Genomic DNA, 20,600 nt, shown 5'->3' with positions numbered 1-20,600 from the left:
AACTTCTAGCCTTTTCCAGCTTTTCCTGAGCCTTTTTTTTCTTGTCTAATTTAATATTAGCTGACAACGGTTTGACAAGGAGGGATCAGAGGTTAAGATAACACACAATGGGCTGTTAAGTCTATTAGCATGGAAATGAAATGCAACAACTCAATAGCCTGTTGTCATACCTACAGTGAACAGCCTAAATAAGTTGCAGTGAAAAATCACAAGGGCCGTACTTGATAAGACATACTCGCGTTACTATGGCAACATCCGTGGCTCAAGCTAAGAACACAGAGATCTGGGTAATCGTTGTCATTGTGATACATGCGCTTTGCTATAAGACCTGTGTACCGCTATTTTAGGACTAATACTTAAACAGTGAAAATTTTGTATTAAGAGACTACACACCAAAGCCGTCAACGACCTTCAAGAGAAAAAACACAGTCCCACTTTTACAGAAATGGTCCTATCTCCCATTTCCCAAGTGATTAGGAAGCTATGTACAGTACTATATTCAAAGTACTTAAAGCTACTACTATATATGGCTTGATTTGCAGTAGAACACACACTGCCCAAGGGTAAAAAAAAATCTCAAAACAAAAAAATAGAACTCCTCTGACATTTGACATGGGTTGTGTGTGATTGCAGTTGTTGTTGCAGTTCGATTGCAAATGCATCTATTTCCAGTTATGACGTTACACAAATCTCAGACTTTCCACAAGTAACTCATAGAAATATACACCTTAACACTGTATTTGTGAATTTGAACGGCTGCTCCAAAGCCATTTCTGTCAATTATTTTTAAATAATTATGGCAAAACAATTCTTGACTACACCAAAGGATTTGTTATTGTTTGGCCTCCCACCCTGTCGTTGCACATGCTCATTTTCATAGCAGGAATGCCTGTTAATAAACTGCACATTTACAGTTGAGTTGTATAGTGATAATGATTTCCAAGCTGTTAGCCTGTAGTTTGGGCCCATTTCATCCTTTTAATGAGTATAATTGGCACTTGAGGTGATATATTGATATTGGCCGGGCTCCTGCATGCTTCTATGTTGTTCCATTGTGCAACAGCAAGTGTTAACAGACAGCGAAAGCCCATTTGACTTACTGATGTAGCAAGATTTTCTCTTCTTGTGAGGAAGCCAGACTGCCTGTCTTTGTGCCCCGCATGTGGTCTCAGAGCTGTTGGACAATTGCTGTGTAAAAAAAAAAAGTTTCTTGCATGACAAATCAAATACAGTATGCTATATTACTGCATATGTAATTGTATTATACTTACTTTTAACGATTCTGAAGGTGCACGGCTCTTCACCTGTAAAATACATCAAATGACTATCCACTTTACTACACTACATGTTTTGTGTGCATAATAGTCTAGAAAGCAACCTACAGAGGTTCTCTGAGTAAATCTGGTGGCGCTTGCTTCTTATTAGTGCCCTCTGCTGTTCAAAGTGTGCACTACACCTTTACCTCTGAGCCCTTGTTGATTCTCATACAATGTACTCCACTGCTTATCAATAGCTCGAAGGACTCACATAAGGTCTAACATGACCTATTGATTAGGATTGATCACATGGGTGTTTAGACTGAATTGGCCCCATCTACCTCAGGGAATAGGGGAAGATTTAGAGGAAATGCTTTGAATGTGAAAAATATTAGCTATTATTAACTAGTAGATATAAACATATTTGACCAAAAACTAGTCTTGTTTGTTTTGATTTCTGAATCTTTTTTAAACACGCAGCCAAAATAAAATAGTCTGCTGCGAAAACGATTCATTGTGCAAGAAAAAAAATGTTGGACATGTGTTGTGGTTGCTAAGCAAAGAGTGACTAATAATATCTACATGGAAGAGGTTTGCATTAGTGCAGTAAGCCAAAGCACAGCACGTCTCAGTCTCTACCAATCTAAAGACAATGAAGGTTCACCACACTGTAATTACAGACAATGAGTTTGTCAGTCACTCCTCATAAATATGAATAAGGGGGGACGGATAAAGGTGTTCGCTCTAAATTTGCCATGGTTCTTGACGTGAGGAGAGAAGGGTAGAGCGGCCCGGCGTCTTATTCCTCCTATCAAAATCTCCAGAGGAAAAGAGTTTTTAAGCCTTTGTGTGTCAGTCTTCCCCTGTCACTGCTGGATGTAGAGGGCGTACAAGGCCCAAAGATTGATGTAACAGGTTTAGCTTTTTTACTGCTTTTAATTATAACCAAGGTAATTCTCAACATGCACCTTAAGTTGTCAGCTGTTACTGAAAAAAAAACTCTGGACAATCAATGGATGTTTCGTGTAATTATATAAGGACCAGACACAGCTGAGACTCAACTAACAAGTTAATTTAAATGTTAATACAAATCAGCTCTCAGACTGCTGGTTGCGTGCCATAGCATCCACTAAGAGTGCTCCGGCATCACTTAAGGAGGCTTAATCATGACCACTGTACTACCCGTCCAGCACTAAAGCCTATTTTCATATGAACAGTCATAATTTGAATTGAAGGAAGAGACTGGTGCCATGTGATATTTTTAACTGACCACTTAGTGCTGCAAAAACACACAGGATTTCAATCACTTCATGGCTTTTTAAAACAGAGCAGAAATTAGTGAGAGGAATGTTGACATTTGGCATGAATAATTTGGCAGTAGTACAAGTGATGAATTATGGCCCTTTTGACAACTTAATGTTCTATGTTCCAGCTCATAAAAAATGCAAAGTAAGTGCTATAAAACGCGGAATATCGTCTTAAGGTGACAGACTTTAGTGAAAAATATCTCTTGATTGGTTGTTATGCGCATGGTAAAACTTAATACATTATAATGACTGATCCTATTAAACCGCGTTTTCTGAAATCTCAGTCTGCTTTATTTGACTGCCTACATTTATTATTTCAAATTGATTATTACTTGATTATGTGACATTGTCAGTCAAACAAGTGAAATGTTTTATGTCTCTAAGTGCTAGTCCAGAGTTTCTCAAGCTGTCGCTGCATTTCACATGACACCACAATATTCTATAGTCCAAAGATATTTAACACAGATGGAGGCAGCAAAGGTGAATATTGTTAAAGGTTTAGGTTGTAACACAGAGAGGTTTTGGGTCTAGTCAGTAATAAAAATAATCAGGTTCAACAATTGTGTTTACCTTTTGAATATTTCACGCCAAGGTACAATGTAATCAATGTAGAAAACTGGCTCAATCAATCCACATTTTAGCCCTACTTTGAGTTAATCTTTATCAGAAGTGACTAGAGTAGCCAAAAATTGTATTCAAGTAAGAGTAACATATTTGTCTCCAGTAGGTTAGACTATTGTAACGTCCTGCTCACTGGCCTCTCCAAACGAGCCTTAAGACAGAACAGTACATCCAGAACACTGCTGCTCGGGTCCTGACTAGAACCAGGAAGTACTTCACACATGTGTCCTGTGCTCAGGTCTCTGGCTCCTGTGGCTCAGAGAATAGACTTTAAAGCTGCTCTGTTTGTGAACAAGTCTCTCCATGAACCAGCACCAAAGAACATCTCCCACATGTTAGAGCCACATGAACCATCTCACACTCTGAGGACTTCAGGAAACGGCCTCCTGCTGGTCCCAGAGTCAGGATTAAACATGAGGAATCAGTGTTTCAGTTTTCTGCAGCTAAAACCTGGAACATTCTTCATGAAGATGTGAGACAGGCCTCTACTTTGACAATCTTTAAATTCAGGCTCAAAGGTTTTGTTTATCTGTGCATATGACTGAAAAGGTTTTATTCTGCACTCTTCTGTTTTAATGTTAATTTTATGATGATTATTTGTGATTATTTATATTTTGATTTGTGTGATTTTAACGTCTTTCTTATCCTGTAAAGCACTTTGAATTACTTTGTGCCCGAATTGTGCTGTACAGATAGAGTTGCCTTAAACTACTCAAGTAAGAAGAACTTACAAAATAACATCTGATTCATAATTGCAAGGATACAATATTAAATAATGCACAAAATCTGGTCTTTTCAAAGGACAGACACAAAAATGAGAAAAACTAAAGCTTACTGTATCTGAAGGGGCAGAGCAGGAAACACAAAACGTAAATGGTCAAATCAGCATGAAGCGTTTGTGTGTTGTGGACTTACTCAAAGTGGGAAGAAGAACCAAATATTTTGTTTATGAAAAAGAGTACTGTTACTTCAATAAAACTATTACTCAAATAGGAATCAAAGTATGCTGCTAGAAAGGTGCAATTTCTTTAAAAAAGTTACTCAAGTAAACAGGGTAAATGTAGCACTAGTACTAGTATGAGTACTACCTCTGGTCCTTATGTAGAAATAATATAGCACCAGTGTAGTCCTAGTTTAAGATTTTTAAGATTTAGATGCATTTATTGTCGCAGCTTAAAGAATTTCATTTGGACCTGATTTAGCCCTAATTTATACCTAGAATACTTGTGTGTCTTAGTAATTTTTGGGATTTTAGACATCAATAGACTGTAATTAAAAGTAGACATTATAATGGTAGTTGACAGTACAACAGATTATTTGCCTGCAGTACCTGAGTTTAAAGCTTGGGGGGTACTTGAGAAAAAAGGCTGAAAATAACCCACTGTTCTAGGGTGCAATTCCTCTGTTTTAGCAGCAAGTGGTGCTTGAGCTCAGACATGGACCTTTCCCACACATTGATACTGCTGAGTCCATTTAACACTGATGAAAAAATGTATTAGGACATATGATTGTGGAGGCCTACGTGTTGCCTGTGAATTCATTTGATATGTTTTTTTTTTCCCACTAAAACATAAAATGGTGTTTTTTATTTGAGGTTTTTTTTTTTTTTATCCTGTACCTGTACATTGGCTTAAGTGACATCTTTTAAAGATCAGTTTATCTGGTTACTCAACTGGCTGCAGCTGGAATAAGAAACTTCAAACTATACAATCAGACAACTAAATTCAGTATGATACAATGCTCAGGCAAGTTAGTAAAGGGTAGATGAGTATAAGGTCATCACAGTTATCTTCTGAACACAGTAAGAAGGCTTCAGTCTGATGTGTGCTCCTCATCTCTGTGGTAAAGATACACTTAGTTAATAATTAACATAATTCATTTCTCAGAGCTATGCAAATATTTTCTTTTAATCAGTCAAGTCACTGGGTCAAGGTTAAAGAAAGTCGTTATGGCCAGATTTAGTACTGGCCAACTGTAACTGGAGGTTGACAGTTTTTCCTTTGCCAAATGATCAACACAATAAATGATTTCACTTCAGCCTAAAGACTCCAAACCTGCGTCTCACCTGTCCACGTGCGTCACTTTGACTAGATTCCTTATGAAGCCCCAGCTTGATCAGACCTGTTTCACACAGCCCAGCTCTTACTACTCACTTAACCCACTATAGGCCTCTCTATATTATTCTCAGAACAAATAAGCGTTTCTCACATAAGCCACATGACAACAATGCCACCTGCCAACATACTGGTGCCAGTAATGTATGTCTGCATCTGGCCTGCATGTATAATTCCAATTAGATTAGATCTTATTTACTGCCCAACTACCATGTGAACGTAGTCGAGGCACAAAATCCTCTTCATTCCACAGACGCACATCCAGATGGACACGTGAAAACAGTTTCTACTATCCAGAGTCCGGCAGAGAAAAGTCTACTCTATGTATTATTTGAAATGGAATAATAGGGCGATTCTCCAACTACAAGGAGTAAAAATTAAAAAAAACAAATATCCTTATTGTTCCTTGTGTTTGCCTCACAAACTAGACATTAAGACATGAGAAAAAAACATATATATATATGTATGTGTGTGTGTGTGGGGGGGTGTGTGGGGGTGTGTGTGTGTGTGGGTGTGGGTGTGTGTGGGGGGGGGTGGGGGGGGGGTATATACATACATACATACATACATACATACATACATACATGTATACATACATATATAAGCCATGAAGCCATATATTTTCTATGTATATAGTCTGATTTGGTATGACTTATATGGGTACAGCCTTTGTCCCATTGTATTAGTAACTTTAAGACATATGACATGTGGCCTAGATGCTCCTCTGAAGTAGCCTGTATTGTTTTGATAGAAAAGATAACGTAACAGATATATAGAAGCGAACATCTGTGTAAATTGAGTGCAGACGATGAAGGAGATCAGGTGACATGAATTCAGACCTGATCTGAGCAGTGCTGACACTTCAGTTGAACATTTAGCTGATTTCTCACCTCTACATAACTGCCAGTGTCTCACTGCCATCACTGTAGTCATACGAGAACAATGATCCACCCTCAACCACAGCACCATCTCCAGACTGAAAACATCCAGAATGTCACAAATACCACAGTCACAAGAACAGAACACAAACATATAAGGGGGGTCAAGATTTTTCAAATTCTAGACATGTTTCTGGTGGATTTTTAATGTGTTCCAATTGGCAACACTGGGCTTAGATTTACATTATGTTGGGTACTTGCACCAGTGTAAACACATAGCTGCCCTCACCTCTGCCCGACTCAAATACAAATGTAGCAGCACTAGGTGTTTTGTTACTATAGATATAAAACAAATGTAATTGTTTTAGAGGGATATTTTGGCTGCTGTAAACACACAAAGTCCTATGCCCAATAAAACTTTATATATTATATTATGTCAGTGTAAATGTATGCTCTTGCGGGCCATCTGCTGGCCTCGGGGCCCTAAGCAGCTGCTAGTCTGTTTATAGGGTGGACCAGCCCTGCCTGTCACATGTGTGCTCCTGTGTGCTCCTGTGTACTCCTGTGTGCTCCTGTCACCTGTGTGCTCCTGTGTACTCCTGTGTGCTCCTGTCACCTGTGTGCTCCTGTGTGCTCCTGTCACCTGTGTGCTTCTGTGTGCTCTTGTCAGCTCCTGTCATCTGTGTGCACCTGTGAGCTCCTGTCACCTGTGTGCTCCTGTCACCTGTGTGCTCCTGTCACCTGTGTGCTCCTGTCACCTGTGTGCTCCTGTCACCTGTGTGCTCCTGTCACCTGTGTGCTCCTATCACCTGTGTGCTCCTATCACCTGTGTGCTCCTGTCACATGTGTGCTCCTGTCACATATGTGCTCCTGTCACCTGTGTGCTCCTGTCACCTGTGTGCTCCTGTCACCTGTCTGCTCCTGTGTGCTCCTGTCACCTGTCTGCTCCTGTGTGCTCCTGTCACCTGTGTGCTCCTGTGTGCTCCTATCACCTGTGTGCTCCTGTCACCTGTGTGCTCCTGTTACCTCTCTGCTCCTGTGTGCTCCTGTCACCTGTGTGCTCCTGTCACCTGTGTGCTCCTGTCACCTAAATCAGGACTAAACCAGTTTTTGGTCTTTGGTGTCAGCTGATTACTACAAAAACAGGTCTGCTGAAGGCAGTGATAGTTAGACCTCTGTTTTGTAGTATTATAGTGAGACCTACTTGAGCAATGTGTAACAGAAAAAGTGCACAATTAGAACATAAATAGTCAAATAAAAAATTATTCATTTCAAGTAAATAAATGTGTGGTGTTATGACCTAAATATCAGACATCATAAACATCTATACTAAATATTGTGTGTAGTGACTTAAGAAATACATCCTGATAACTACTAGACAAACTATTACATGACCAACGTGATTAGGTCTTAATCTAATGTGCATTTTTAATGTATGTTTGACCCAGATATATTTAAAGTGTGGACATTTTAGTAAAATATACACACATTTTTAAATTAGCAGATGTGGCCATAGCCCTTGTCCAACTCGCCTCTTCAAATCCTGCTGCAACCAATGCTTACTGTTGTGCCGTTGGGCCAGACATCTTCCCACCTTGCTCACATATGAACTGTGTGTTGTTTGTGTGTAGTTGGTGGCCAATGGCCATAAACTGTATCAATACCAATTTACCCAGCCTATGCCAATGGGGCAGATTATCTCTGGAAGACTATAATCACATTTTACTGAAAAATGTTCCCTATAAAAAAGAGGTAAACGACACAAGCAAACCATGAATGAATTTAAAATCTTGGTTATTATTTGGATGAGCCATTAAAATTGTGTTTCTCTCATTCAGAAAATGTCAAGAGAAACAGAGGAAATGGGTGATATTGCACCAAAGTGGCCTTTTCATTTAGTGTTTAATGACAAAAAGCACGGCAGCCGCCTTCATCTTGATTGCCAGAATGAGCTTTTGCAGCAGGGTGCAACTTCTCTATGTGAATGTGGCATTTGCCCTTTGCTGTCCCAAGTCAAACGGCTGTTTTGTTATTAGCAGCATTAGGCCTATTGATAAAAAATTACTACAGTGAATTTCAACCAAAGGGTGGGTAAGACTTAAGCTGTGGCTCTATGTTGCATAATATCTCGTGATTCATAAAGTAACAGCAAACAGCCTTTAGCAGCTTACTGAATGGGGATATTATCCGGTGTGTCTGACCAGGGACTGTCCCGTGACTCCACACCCACTCCCACGGGCGCAAGGCTCCATCCCTCTCCACATCACAGCCTGGGAGAGCTCGGGTTGTATCTGTGGGTTGTTGTATACCGTTTGTAAGGTGTGTGCTGAGCCCCCTCCTCTCGGTGTCCTCTGCAGGCCTGCTGCTCGCTGCAGCAGAGAGGGCTGCGTGACGTCAGCGCGTGCAGGAGCGTTCCTCGGCTCGAGCGGAAAAATGAGGAGAAGATTGCGAGGTGAGTGAGGCGCATTTCTTCTTTTTATGAGCGGATCTGGTAAACACGTTACCGTAGACGTCTTGGCTTTTGTGTGCGCTGGTTCTGGTCTGCTGTGGCGAGTCGTTATGTTGATGTTGCTGTTCCTGTGCAAAGAATTTATGCAACGTCGTGAAGTCCGGCTCTGTGCCAGTGCTGTGGTACTGGAGAAAACCGTGCACATGCCAGGATGTGCCGCTTTCCTCCGGAGGGCTCCAGCGCTGCCATGGGCGCCAGAGATTACCTCAGGCTCTGCTCGTTTGAGCCTTTTACTGTGCACTTTTACTGTGCACTGGAGCGCCCATCGCATTCAGATGACATTTGGTGATGCCGCTCGTCCACACCCACTTTACACTGTATGAGGCTCCAGATTGATCCATGTGCGTTGCAGATATGGGGAGGCTGTCTTCAATGGCCTCATTTCTAAACGTGTCAATATTTAGGTTCTGTCCCGTTTGCAATGATCCAACACAAGATTAATGTGCACCTGGAGACCGAGCGAGGTCACATTTGCCCTGCTTATGTCCTACTGCTGTACAAACAGACAGGCTGCTCCTAAAGGTCTGTGTGAATCTGACAACTGCCACTATCCAATTACAAACTGATATTTTACAGTGAAGGTTTAAGAGCCTTTACATGTAGGCCTCATTGTGATGGCATATTCTCATGACTCCTCACTCTCCTGTTTGGGCTGTAGGTTCTGAGGAGGCACAGGCTCCAGTGTGTGTGAGCTGTCATGTGAGGGTGCACTCTTGATACAATCCTTGCTCTGTAATTTTGACCAGATGTGGTACTGCCTGGACCAGCCATGCAGAAAAGAGCCAACAGGAAGAAGTAAACAAGTACATTTCATAGTAGAATGAAAGCACAAGCCTGAATTTCCCATTGTTATACCTGCACTGCACCAGTGAACCTGTCGAGGTTGGGTTATTCTGTGCTCACAATGATTGTTTTGACACCAACAAAACATGACTAGTGTGCTTATGCAGTGTCAGTGTCTTTGAATCCTTCATTCACTCAGTCTATAACTTAGTGATTATTCAGATTCAATTGGGACCAAACCCTCTCTCTATTTAGACATGCAGTGCACAGTGTTCACAGTTATAACATACCACAGGAGTAAATCTGCTCTGAGCAGTTTAGATTGACAAACTCAAATAGTAATTGATGTCTTGGGATGAATGACCAACATATTTAAATGGAGCACACAGACAATGGGGCAGATAGTCTAGCCTCCCCTAGACAGGTCAGTGCACCCCATTAGTCCCCCCAAAGATTTCTGTCCCACTTTCATAACACATCCGATCTTGACTAAAAATGTTGTTGAAAATGAGACTCCAGTAAAACAGAATTCCACATAGCTTTTACAAATCACTACAGGACCAAACTATATTTAAACCTGTTTAAAACAGAAAACATGTTAGAGGGTGGAGTGTACGCTCCACTGTTAAAAGGCTCTAAATTAAAATATTAAGTGAGCCCCAACATTGAAGACCTTAGCAGTCCCTCAGCTCCTCCAAACAAAAGTGTGTGGCGTCACCCCTGCCTATACATAATTAAAAGCATCTAGTTTAAACCATGCCACCAAAACCTGTAGACGGTTGCTACCACCAGGAACTACTGAAAGAAAACCAACCTTTTTGGCTTTTGTCTATAAAATGCGTTATGTAATAATAGGGAGTTGTCATACCATAGATCTGCTGCTCTTAGGACACTTTTGTGATTCATTAAGGCAAGGCGAGTTTATTTGTATAGCGCAGTTTGTACACAAAGTAAATCAAAGTGCTTCACAGAGCAAGAAAGACATTAAAATCACAATACAACACATCATAAAATTAACATTAAAAGATAAGAGGCAGAATAAAACCCTGCAACTGTGTGTTCAAATACAAACACTTGTCCTATTGGTCAGCCTCTGTCATGCTCATGTGAGCGACAGGCAGATTTAACCAGTCACAGTGAAGCAAGAACTCCCAGAAGAAACAGATAATTACCTCTTAAAGAAAATGTAATTTTTTTAGCATATGGCACACCCCTACCAAGCCACCAACTGCTAATTCCACACAAAAAGCAATTCTTTCTTTGGAAAAATGCTTGCAAAAAAGTTTATTCAAGGCCACATAGACTTTGCTGTGCGCTGTATTGTGTGCGTGTATGTGTGTGTGTATTTTGTTTATAAAGTCAACAATTCAACAATTGAGTTTACATTTTCTCCAGTGGTTTAGATTTTCCCTTCTCACCAGGGACCTGCCGTGTTGATCTGTGTACACTGAGGGGTAATTGCAGCTGTGGGCTGCCGCCTGGATCAATAGTGGACAGTGGAGCTACGGAACACCCCTGTCCATCAGCTCACATTGGCCAGTTACCCAGCTCTGTCCTGCCTGCCTTTAGCTTTGAAATGCCACCTCAACGACCCCCACACCTCCTCCCATTTTCACTGTGTGGCATACTAATACTACTTCAAGGGCTCCCTGGTGCTATGTCATAAAATATGAAAATATAGATTTGCATTTTGTCATTCTGGTGTCCTTTCTTGAAATATTTTGTAGGTATTCCATCACTATTTTGAATTGACACTAATCTCTGAATGTTTTCTTATCTCAGTGCAATGACAAGTGAGCAGGCCTGGTTAGGTGTGCCCTTTGCTGTCAGGGGAGCGTGTCCATCTCTAGGAGGCTACGAGATTGTCCTGTCACAGAACGATACCTCTCCTTCTCAGGATAACTCTCATGGACCTGGGATCACAGAAAGACACGAGAATCTTTAAAACAAAGGCTTCTTGTTCACATGGGCTGTTTGTAGCATGCTGCTGAGAGGGGTTCTCTTTGCTCTGTTCTGTTCAGTTCTAGATATTAGATATGATTATGAGCACCTGCAAAACACTGACCATAAAGTGTAAATAAAAAAAATAAAAAAAAACATGCAGACTATATCGACCATTTCTTGATGGGTGAGGGATTGCAAACATACATTCAGCTGGAGAACAGGTCAGAATTCTATGGTCAAATTTGTCTTGTGTATCTGTAAAAACCTACTGCTGTTTTGACTTGGCTTATGGTTCTGTGTAATATGTGAAATGACTCGGCATATCCACATGAAACATGTGGATTATGATGATGTTGATAGCTGAGTGGTTAGCACTCTCGCTTCTCAGCAAGAAAGTCATAGGATCGATTCATGAATGAGGCCTTTCTGAGTTTGCCCTCCCACAGTTTGTGAAGGGCCTCTGGTTTCCTTCATCCAAACCAGAGTGGACCATAGTGATGACATGAATAACCATCTAATATATGTAATTTGTTGTATGAAACTTGTATTTTTGTTGCCCCTAAGCTAACACACTGTGTTGTTCTAACAATAATATAACTTATGTACGATTACAACAAGCGCTGTACTGAAGGACTAGTGCCGGCTCCCTGTGGGCTGCAGCTCGTGTCACACCTCCAGATTTGTGTCGCCTCCTCCACGATGCTACACTGCTAATGCTAAGTGTCTGTTTGAGCTCAGTGATGCTATATTCAGGCTGATTCTGCTCCAATATGAAAGCTTAGACACACCTTGACTCACTCTCCTCTCTGTGCCCCTGAGCTTAACTGTTGTTCTGTTTTTTCTTGAGCTGGTAGTCTTTATTTTCAAAGTGTCATTGGAACAGTAATCCAGGTTGAACTCTTGACCCTAAGGAGCAGTTGATTATTTATTTCTTAAATATGTATTTTTGTTTAAGTTGAGTTTTGCTTATGGAGATGTCAGTGGTTATGACAGTGGATCCACTGTTTACTCCTGACATCACACATATTAATGTAGTGGGCAGTGCAGTGCTTTTCATCATCAAATCCTGAATCAATAATCCAGGCAAATAGCTGTCTGTCATGATTACCAGTTAGAATGAAGGCACAGACTTGCCTTAGTGCTTTTGTTTAGTAAAGCCTATGCACACATAATCTTCAGATTACATGTGTGCTTTGACTTCTTCCAGGATTCTGTGAAAATATCTGAAATACCATCTCTCTTACTTTTAGCAGTAGAACTGCCATGGAAAGTTCCCTCAGCTGAGCTCCAGAGGGGTATGTGAGTTTTGACTTGCTAGCACTCTCTTTTGAATCCACTTCCTGACTGTGACTGGTTAAATGTCTCACTTAGGCAGATGGGAAGCCCTGCTGTCTGCAGTGTCCAGACTGCGCCTGCACTGTCCTTCTCTTTTAATAAGTGAGCACAACCTGCCAGCTCACTCCATCCAGTCCAAGCACACTGTTAATAACAGACCACCAGTGGCTAGGGATTCCCAGCATTTGCTCTCTAGTCTTTACACAAACAATAGTCTGCACCAGCAGTTTGTAATCACTCATTTGCTTCTATTATCCCTGTTTTATACAACCCAAAATGTAAATCTCATTTGTCTTGGTTGTCCCAGCTCACACTACAGTTGTGCTTGTCTTATAGGACTAGAGTTACCAGATCCTCTTGTGAAGGATTAAGAGCAGTGTTCAGAATGATTGTGAGCTTCTAAAGTTGGTGCTCAGAGCACTTTCACTAATGGATCCTGTGTCCACATAACCGTTTCAGGCCTAGTGTAATTGACTGTCCAGATTTTAGCAGACTCTGCTTCTTAACCTTTAGATATTCATAGTGTTCATGTTCCCTGACCACTGAACCTATGGATCAATACTACTACTTCGATGACTCGGCTGTTTCACTGTCACTTTTATAATAAGAGAACCAATGAATATTTTTTACAGTGAAAGTCTGACATTTTCTTTGTTCAGTGTTTCCTGCTGTTAAGTTTTTAATTATGTAGTCTAATCGCTTGTTGTCAATGTGAAGTTTGTAGAGGCATCATTTGTCTCATCAGCCCTGTCAGGACAAAATAATAGATAAAAGGTTGACAAACTGCACTCTAAGTGATAACTCTTTTCTGTTCTGTTTCAGGACCTTGGCAGTGTGACACAAAATGACCCTTAACCTTTGCCACTTGATGTGGTTGTTTGACTGAGCTGGACTCATGGGATTTCTTCTTCTGTTGAGTTGCTGAAGTCCTGATTTCACCATGAGCAGATCTGATTGGCACTCCAACCTCTGGCCTTTATATTGGCGCTACCGTTCCACTGCGTGAGCGCCTCCTCTCTTCTTTGGTCGTTACTGCACGTAATGGCCTCTTTGGACCTGCCCTACCGCTGTCCTCGCTGCGGGGAGCACAAACGCTTCCGAAGCCTGTCGTCCCTTCGCGCTCACCTGGAGTACAACCACACCTACGAGACACTCTACGTACTGTCCAAATCTAACAGTGTTTGCGACGCTGCTGCTCTGCTGCCCCTTGTGGCTGAAGGTGCTCTCATCACCCCTAACAACAACGACTCATTTGAGCCCCTGCGACCCTCAGCACTGAAGGAGAGGCATTTTCCCTGTCGTGAACTTCCCTGTGCAGACGAGCTCAGTCTGACTCCTGCTCACTCCAACAGTTCTAGTCGCTACATACCCAATGTGGAGTTTCCTCTGGGAGAGATTTTCATGAAGCAAGCCATGGCATCTACAGACCCAGGTCCCCATGGTAACCCTGGCACAGCTGTAGCAGTAGCTGCTAATGTGGCAGCCAGTGCAGTGGAGGCTGCCTATGAAGAGGGGCTGGCCAGGCTGAAAGCACGGGCCTTTGAGCGGCTGGAACTGGACGAGAGGCTGGAGAAACTGTCTGAAGAGGTAAGACTTTGAGGGAAACACTCAATGAATGTATTGTACTGTGTGTGTTCCAGCCTTAATATCTGTGAAGGGGACACCTAACAGACCTATTGGCTTGTGTCTTGGCCTTCAGGTGGAGCAGAAAATAGCGGCTCGTGTGGGTCGTTTGCAGGCTGAGCTGGAGAGGAAGAGCTCTGAGCTGGAAAGGGCCAAACAGGAGAGCGAGCGTCTGAGCCAGGAGAAGCAGGACCTGGAGGACAAGGCCACCGAGCTGTCTCGCCAGGTGGATGTGTCTGTGGAGATGTTGGCCAACCTTAAGCAGGACCTGGTCAGCAAGGAGACGGAGCTCACACACAAACAGCAGTAAGTGCACACACAGACGTACAAGTCAACAGGTCCTGCAATCAGTTATTCTGTTTTAATAGGGCCTCTACTCATTCATTTTGGTTGATTTATATAATTTGTTGTCAGTTCAACCTCAAACTCAAAAATATAGAATGTTGTATTTTGTTATAACAATGCTCCAGTCTTTCAGGACAGTAGAATGTTCTTGTGCTTGAATTGTCCACATGTCAACAGTTGGCTATAAACATTATGGAGTGTGTTCCTGTGGTTCACATAGGTGTTCAGGTGAATGCCAGTATTAATCTGACCAAATAATGAAAATTCACTTGTGTAGTCTTGTGTTACCACGCAGAATGCAGGTCTAGATGAAATAAGCTACTTTTGTTTTCTCTCTGAATACCAATGAATACAAATGGAAGATGGAGGTCACCATCCTAAAGGCATAGCCCACTGTGTCTGTGGCTCTCTGCCCTTCTCCCTTTCACACAGTTTATTCTCTCTGTCTCTGAGGAGAGACTGGCACTTAAACAGAAGCCTCATTCAGAGGCAGGAAAACCAGGAGCTCAGAGGTGGAAAAAGAGCATCACTTTAAGTGAATGTTTGCAGCCAATGACTAGGCACTACTTGACAGACAGAGAGCAGCTCACAAAAGTGTGTGGCCCATCAGTCAGTAGATTTGTAGTATCAGTTTAGTGGTACCATCTACACACACACCTACACACCCCCACCCACACACACACACACACCCACACACACACACACACTGTTAGAGCAGTACATATAATGGCGAACATAATCCCACACAAATGTGTCAGTAAACAGTAAATTGGAGTGTCCCTGAGGCATGGCTGTAAAGTGGTTCAACAGCAGCTGCTGGAGTAAACCACAGGAGCCGTGCTCAGCACAAACTGGAGTTGGAGGACACACGGAGAATGGTGCAATGATTATCACTGTGTTACACAGACTAGTATTCAACAGTTTAAATCTGACACAACTAAACTGTACTCAGACAGTGACACTCAAGCAATGAATCACCCCACATTATAATAACGGCTTCCATTAACATTATAATGAGACAGCTGATTGTTTTTATTTTATTTTGTTTTCATTTTGAATGCATTCTATGATTAGCATGCGGTAATTGTTAATCCAATCCAGCATAGGCTATATTATTATCCAGAAGTAAGCAGATGTGGACAATTATGAGGCTGTTATTCAAATGGAGCTTTAAAGGCAACATCTGTCAGAGCTAATATTACATTCTACTCACATAGACATACAGTATAGCTCTGCAGCAGGTCTCTATCCTCAGGCCTGATCCTTCCCACAGGCAGGAGCTGTACCATGAAGCACACAGTCTTTGTAGCCGTACGAACATGAGGCTCTGAAGGCACCCGCAGGCTTTGTATGGCTGTCACAGTTTTAGTGAGCAGCGATCTGGAATGCAAAGTGATGCTGTCAGATCAGAACCAGCCCTGCTCATTAAGGGACTCAGAGAGAGAAGAGGAGGATGGATCTCAAGTAGAGCCCTCAGAGGCCTCTTTAATGAAATGGAATCAAAGCAGCTATATGACCATTGATCCAAGTGAAGGAGTAGTTTGGACTGTATATTAGACTACTATGTACATATTTGTATTAAGGATGCAGCATATTGATACGACAAGTAAAGCCTCTCCTACGTTTCTTATCCAAACATCAATAAGTCACTGTACAAATGATGTTATCTGTCAATGCTATCCCACATTTAGCCAGAAAATTATCATCAGATAGGCATATGCAATTAGGTGTGACGTGCCAGTTTTAATACATTTTAGAATGAGTGTAATTGTAAGAATTTGATGGACTCTAGCTCATATGATAATGTAAACCTTACTGAAGTGTGTGAGGAGGCTCTGAATGTTAGCTTTCACTCTGAGCTGGATTTATGAGCTTCAAGGCTAATGCTACCACTGAGGAGAAGGGAGTGCCCATGCGCCCTTGAGGAACAAAGCAGGTTCAGTTTTTACTGATCTACACCAATAATTATGATTATAACTAAGGCTGAACGCTCTCAGTAAAAACACACAAAAAAATCTAACAGACATTGGATTTTCAATTAAATTAGCAGTTTATAATTTAAAGGGCCATTTATTACGCAATTTTCTGATTTATGTCATAATGTTGTTTCCTCGTCACACATGTTTAACACACAAACCCTGCAAATGTATGTATTTATTTGTCATGTGATTATACAGGGAGTGCTCCACTGTGTTTTTAAACTCCATACACCTTCACTGGAATCATTTGGATGATTTCAACCCTGGAATTGCTCATCTCTACTGAACACAGATTCAGATTAAGATAGCTGTTAACTTGAAAACTACCACTACATGACATCACAAGATGGAACAGAGCATTTTGAGCTTTGGAGATGTCTGCTGCAGCCTGACTTCTGACAAACACTCGCAAACATAGTCACATCACCCCGGTTCTGTACTCCCTCCATTGGCTCCCAGTACATTTCAGGATTGATTTTAAACTTGTAATGTTTGTTTTTAAAGCTCTGCATGGTCTTGCACCTTTGTATCTTTGCGAGCTGTTAACGGCTCAAACGCCCAACAGAGCTCTGCGGTCGGCCAGTCAACACCTGCTGAAGGTCCCCAGAACCAAAAGGAAAGAGTGGGGTGATCTTCATTTTCTGTGGCTGGTCCCAGACTTTGGAACTCTTTGCCCCTGGAGTTACTCTCAGTCACTACTTTGTCCCTGTTCAAAGCAAAGCTAAAGACTCATCTGTTCACGATTGCCTTCAGCTAATGACTGTTTTTTTTTTATTGTTTGTTGTTTTGTATATAGAATTTTTGTTGTTGTTGTTGTTGTTTTTACATTTTAATGCACTTATGAAAAGCACTTTGATTCAGTTTTTGCTCTTGTAAAGTGCTACAAATAAAGTTTGATTGATTGATTGATTGATAGACAGACTAATAATAAGGGGTAATTGTAAATGTAAATGTGCTGGGTTAAAAAAGCCTTAACCTGTATATAGAGTACACATACATTTTTTTCTCATTCTATGTTTTAACCAATTGGTTTTAGACATTCTAACTGGCAACCCAAAAGAAAGACTCATGTGAAACAAAAATGCCACGCAATGCACCTTTAAAGCAGACCTATTTTGCAAAATTGACTTTTCAGAGCTTTTAACCATGTTATAGTTGTTTTCCCTCATGATTTACTCACTCAGAGTTGTATTTGGAGTGATTTGTGCATGTTTGAGCAATCTTTAATCACCTATTTTCAAAATGCCATATTTCTGATCAAGCCTCATTCTCACCGCCACTTGCATATGCCCGCAACTTCATTTTCTTAATCGATCAGTGATACATGCAGGATTCAGCAGCATTGCGTAATAATTTTGGTACACACATCATATTGTGATGATGTTTACATCAGCTCCCACTGGGCACTGCAGTTTTCTAATGGAAGTGAGTGGAGATGTTTCTTTTATGAAGACATTTTAGATGAATATTGCCTTTTAAAATGTGTTAATTATAACATAATTAACACACACACACACACATATATATATGTGTATATATAACATTTCATGTGTGTCATAGATTATACCTATATAGCAGACACAAGCACAATAGGTTTTCTTTAAAGTCAGCTTCACGCTGTACCGTTTGAACAGAGGCCGGAGCATTAACATTTCAAAGAAGACTGAAATATGACCTGCTAAACTAATACAGCAATCACAGGCATTTCAGAACATGTTGGTAGATCTGTAAGGGACAGGCCATTTTGTTGTTTGCAGTGAGTTTACTATTGCTGTATTGCTAAGTGGTCTAGTGTAGTACTTTTCTAGGACAATTACAGTCCCGTTTCAACAGACTGCAGAGTGCTAATACTTGTGCCTTTTTACTGGGAAAACCTGCTACAATTTTTTTTTTTTTTCTTTTAAGAGCTGTCCGTTTACTGTGAGTCTTTTATCAGTCCTGCTTCCACATCCTTTTATCCTTGTCTATCACGCATCCCTTGTTGCCATAGCGCTTCACACAGTAAATCCAAGGCCTGATGATCGCACAATGTGGTCAGACTGGAAATGAAAGCAACACTATTCTCAATGCAGGTGTCAGATGAGAACCAAGTAAGACACCCACTCAAAATGTGGATTTAGACTAAGAAAAGCCTTCAACTTCCATCTGCCCATTTCAGTCAATCATGGTCCCTAGTTAATATTAATATGGCCTCATTGTGAATTAATGTGATAGGAGGTTGGCCAGTAGTTTTAATTAACATTTAAACCTAATCTCTCACACAGGCATGTCGTATTAACCGCACCTCGTACAGTGTTGTGGCTCAGTCTAACTGTTGGTCATGACAGGAAAGAATGGTCACATTTTTTTCACCTTCAAGGCACTTTAACCGCTTTACATCAAGGAGCAGCGCACATTGATACACCAGTGTACGCAGACCAGCTCATGGTTTAGGTTTTCATTATAGATCACAGAGGAGAGATTTTTGCATCAAATCAATTTTCACTTTTACAGAAATAGTTGAAAATGCAGTATAGGTCTGCAAATGTTCTGTTGGGACACGTTAGCAGAATGGCAAGTGCATTTGTGCTAATGTTAATGTTAAAGGTGCGCTATGTAACTTCTCTTGTGGTGGATCCGTTGCTTGCTTGTTTCCATGGAGATGTTCTTGCTTTTCCTGCTATGAATGGTATTGCACTTATCTATCTTCAAGGACTCAAGCATGACACAGTATAGTTTTTATATAGCTATAAAACAACTGTAATTGAATAAATGCAAGAGTGATGCATTTTAATGGCATACTGCGGTACATTTCAGGCAATGCGATAATGTCTCCATGGAAACGTGGAAAGTGGTCCATTAGCGAACACAATTAGTCATGCAGGACTCAACACAATTTGGTTTAAGTTTATAGTTCTTCACTAGATTTAAGATTTGTCTCCATGAGGGACATCCAGACAAAATGTATACAAGGGACAGAAAAAAAGACATTACATCCACATTGCACACAAGCTATACTAACGCACTTAACACTAAAACTACTAACACACAACCCCACCAAGGTCTTAAAGTGCTGTTCCTATTGCACTCTCCCAAATGGAAGAAAAGTGCAGTAAATATTGGTGGCAACAGTAGCTCAGTTGATTGAGAGTTTGTCCACTGACGGTGTGATTCCCACTCTCGACATAAACATCACAGGTAGAGCGCTCAGATCCACTGACCCACAGGTTGTTGGTGTGATTCCAGCTCCCACATGAATGCTGCTGTTGCGTCCTCGGGAAAGACACTTAACCCGCCTCGCTCCCAGTGTCTGTGTACACTGGTGTGAATGGGTCAGTGCTTCCTTGATGTAAAGTGCTCTGAGTGCCTTAAAGGTGGAAAAGTGCTGTATAAAAGTGTGATTATTTACCATACTGCCCTCCTCCCTGTTTGGCCATGTGGTTACTGTGCCCCTGTTGTTCTGTTACTGTCGTTTCTTTTGATTCATCAATGAAATGGACAAAGGAATTAATGAGTACTTAAATTGGTTCCATTTACATTGCTCAAACATGCACAAATCTCTCCAGATACAAGTTCGGATGAGTAAATGGTCAGGGGAAATAACTATAACATGGTTCAAATCTCTAAATACTTGATTTTGCATAATATGTCTGCTTTAAGAACACAATGAATACGTTTAGCGTCTGTCCTTGATGCAAGTAAAAAGCTTTCTGTCCCTCATTCACTTCCATGTTTTTGTTATATGTTTTTTCTTTCTATTTTCACTTTTATTCTACACCACCAAGTGAGTTTTTCAAATGAGTGGTTAGGGTGAGGCTGTCCAATGCATCAGTGGTTTGCTTCCTTTAATCTATATGGAGAAAAACTGTACACTGCTGCAATGTACTGGTACTGTCTCCTACTGCATAAACTACACACACACACACT

General features: G+C 41.1%; 1 protein-coding gene across 1 annotated transcript in view; it reads left to right on the top strand.

Moving 5' to 3' along the window:
- The first annotated feature begins 8,569 nt into the window (after positions 1–8,569).
- Positions 8,570–20,600, top strand: part of fbxo41 (F-box protein 41) — a 37,112-nt gene continuing 25,081 nt past the window's right edge. Inside the window, exons 1-3 of the mRNA XM_033991958.2 lie at positions 8,570–8,628; positions 13,570–14,334; positions 14,447–14,676. Coding sequence (XP_033847849.1) covers positions 13,789–14,334; positions 14,447–14,676 — 776 coding nt within the window. The 5' untranslated portion in view covers positions 8,570–8,628; positions 13,570–13,788. The remainder of the gene's footprint in view (positions 8,629–13,569; positions 14,335–14,446; positions 14,677–20,600) is intronic.

This window comes from Periophthalmus magnuspinnatus, chromosome 1 (genome assembly GCF_009829125.3).
Source record: "Periophthalmus magnuspinnatus isolate fPerMag1 chromosome 1, fPerMag1.2.pri, whole genome shotgun sequence".
NCBI classification, from domain to species: Eukaryota; Metazoa; Chordata; class Actinopteri; order Gobiiformes; family Gobiidae; genus Periophthalmus; species Periophthalmus magnuspinnatus.
The sequence above is the reverse complement of the archived record's forward strand: the minus strand, read 5'-3'. Positions and strand labels throughout refer to the sequence as shown.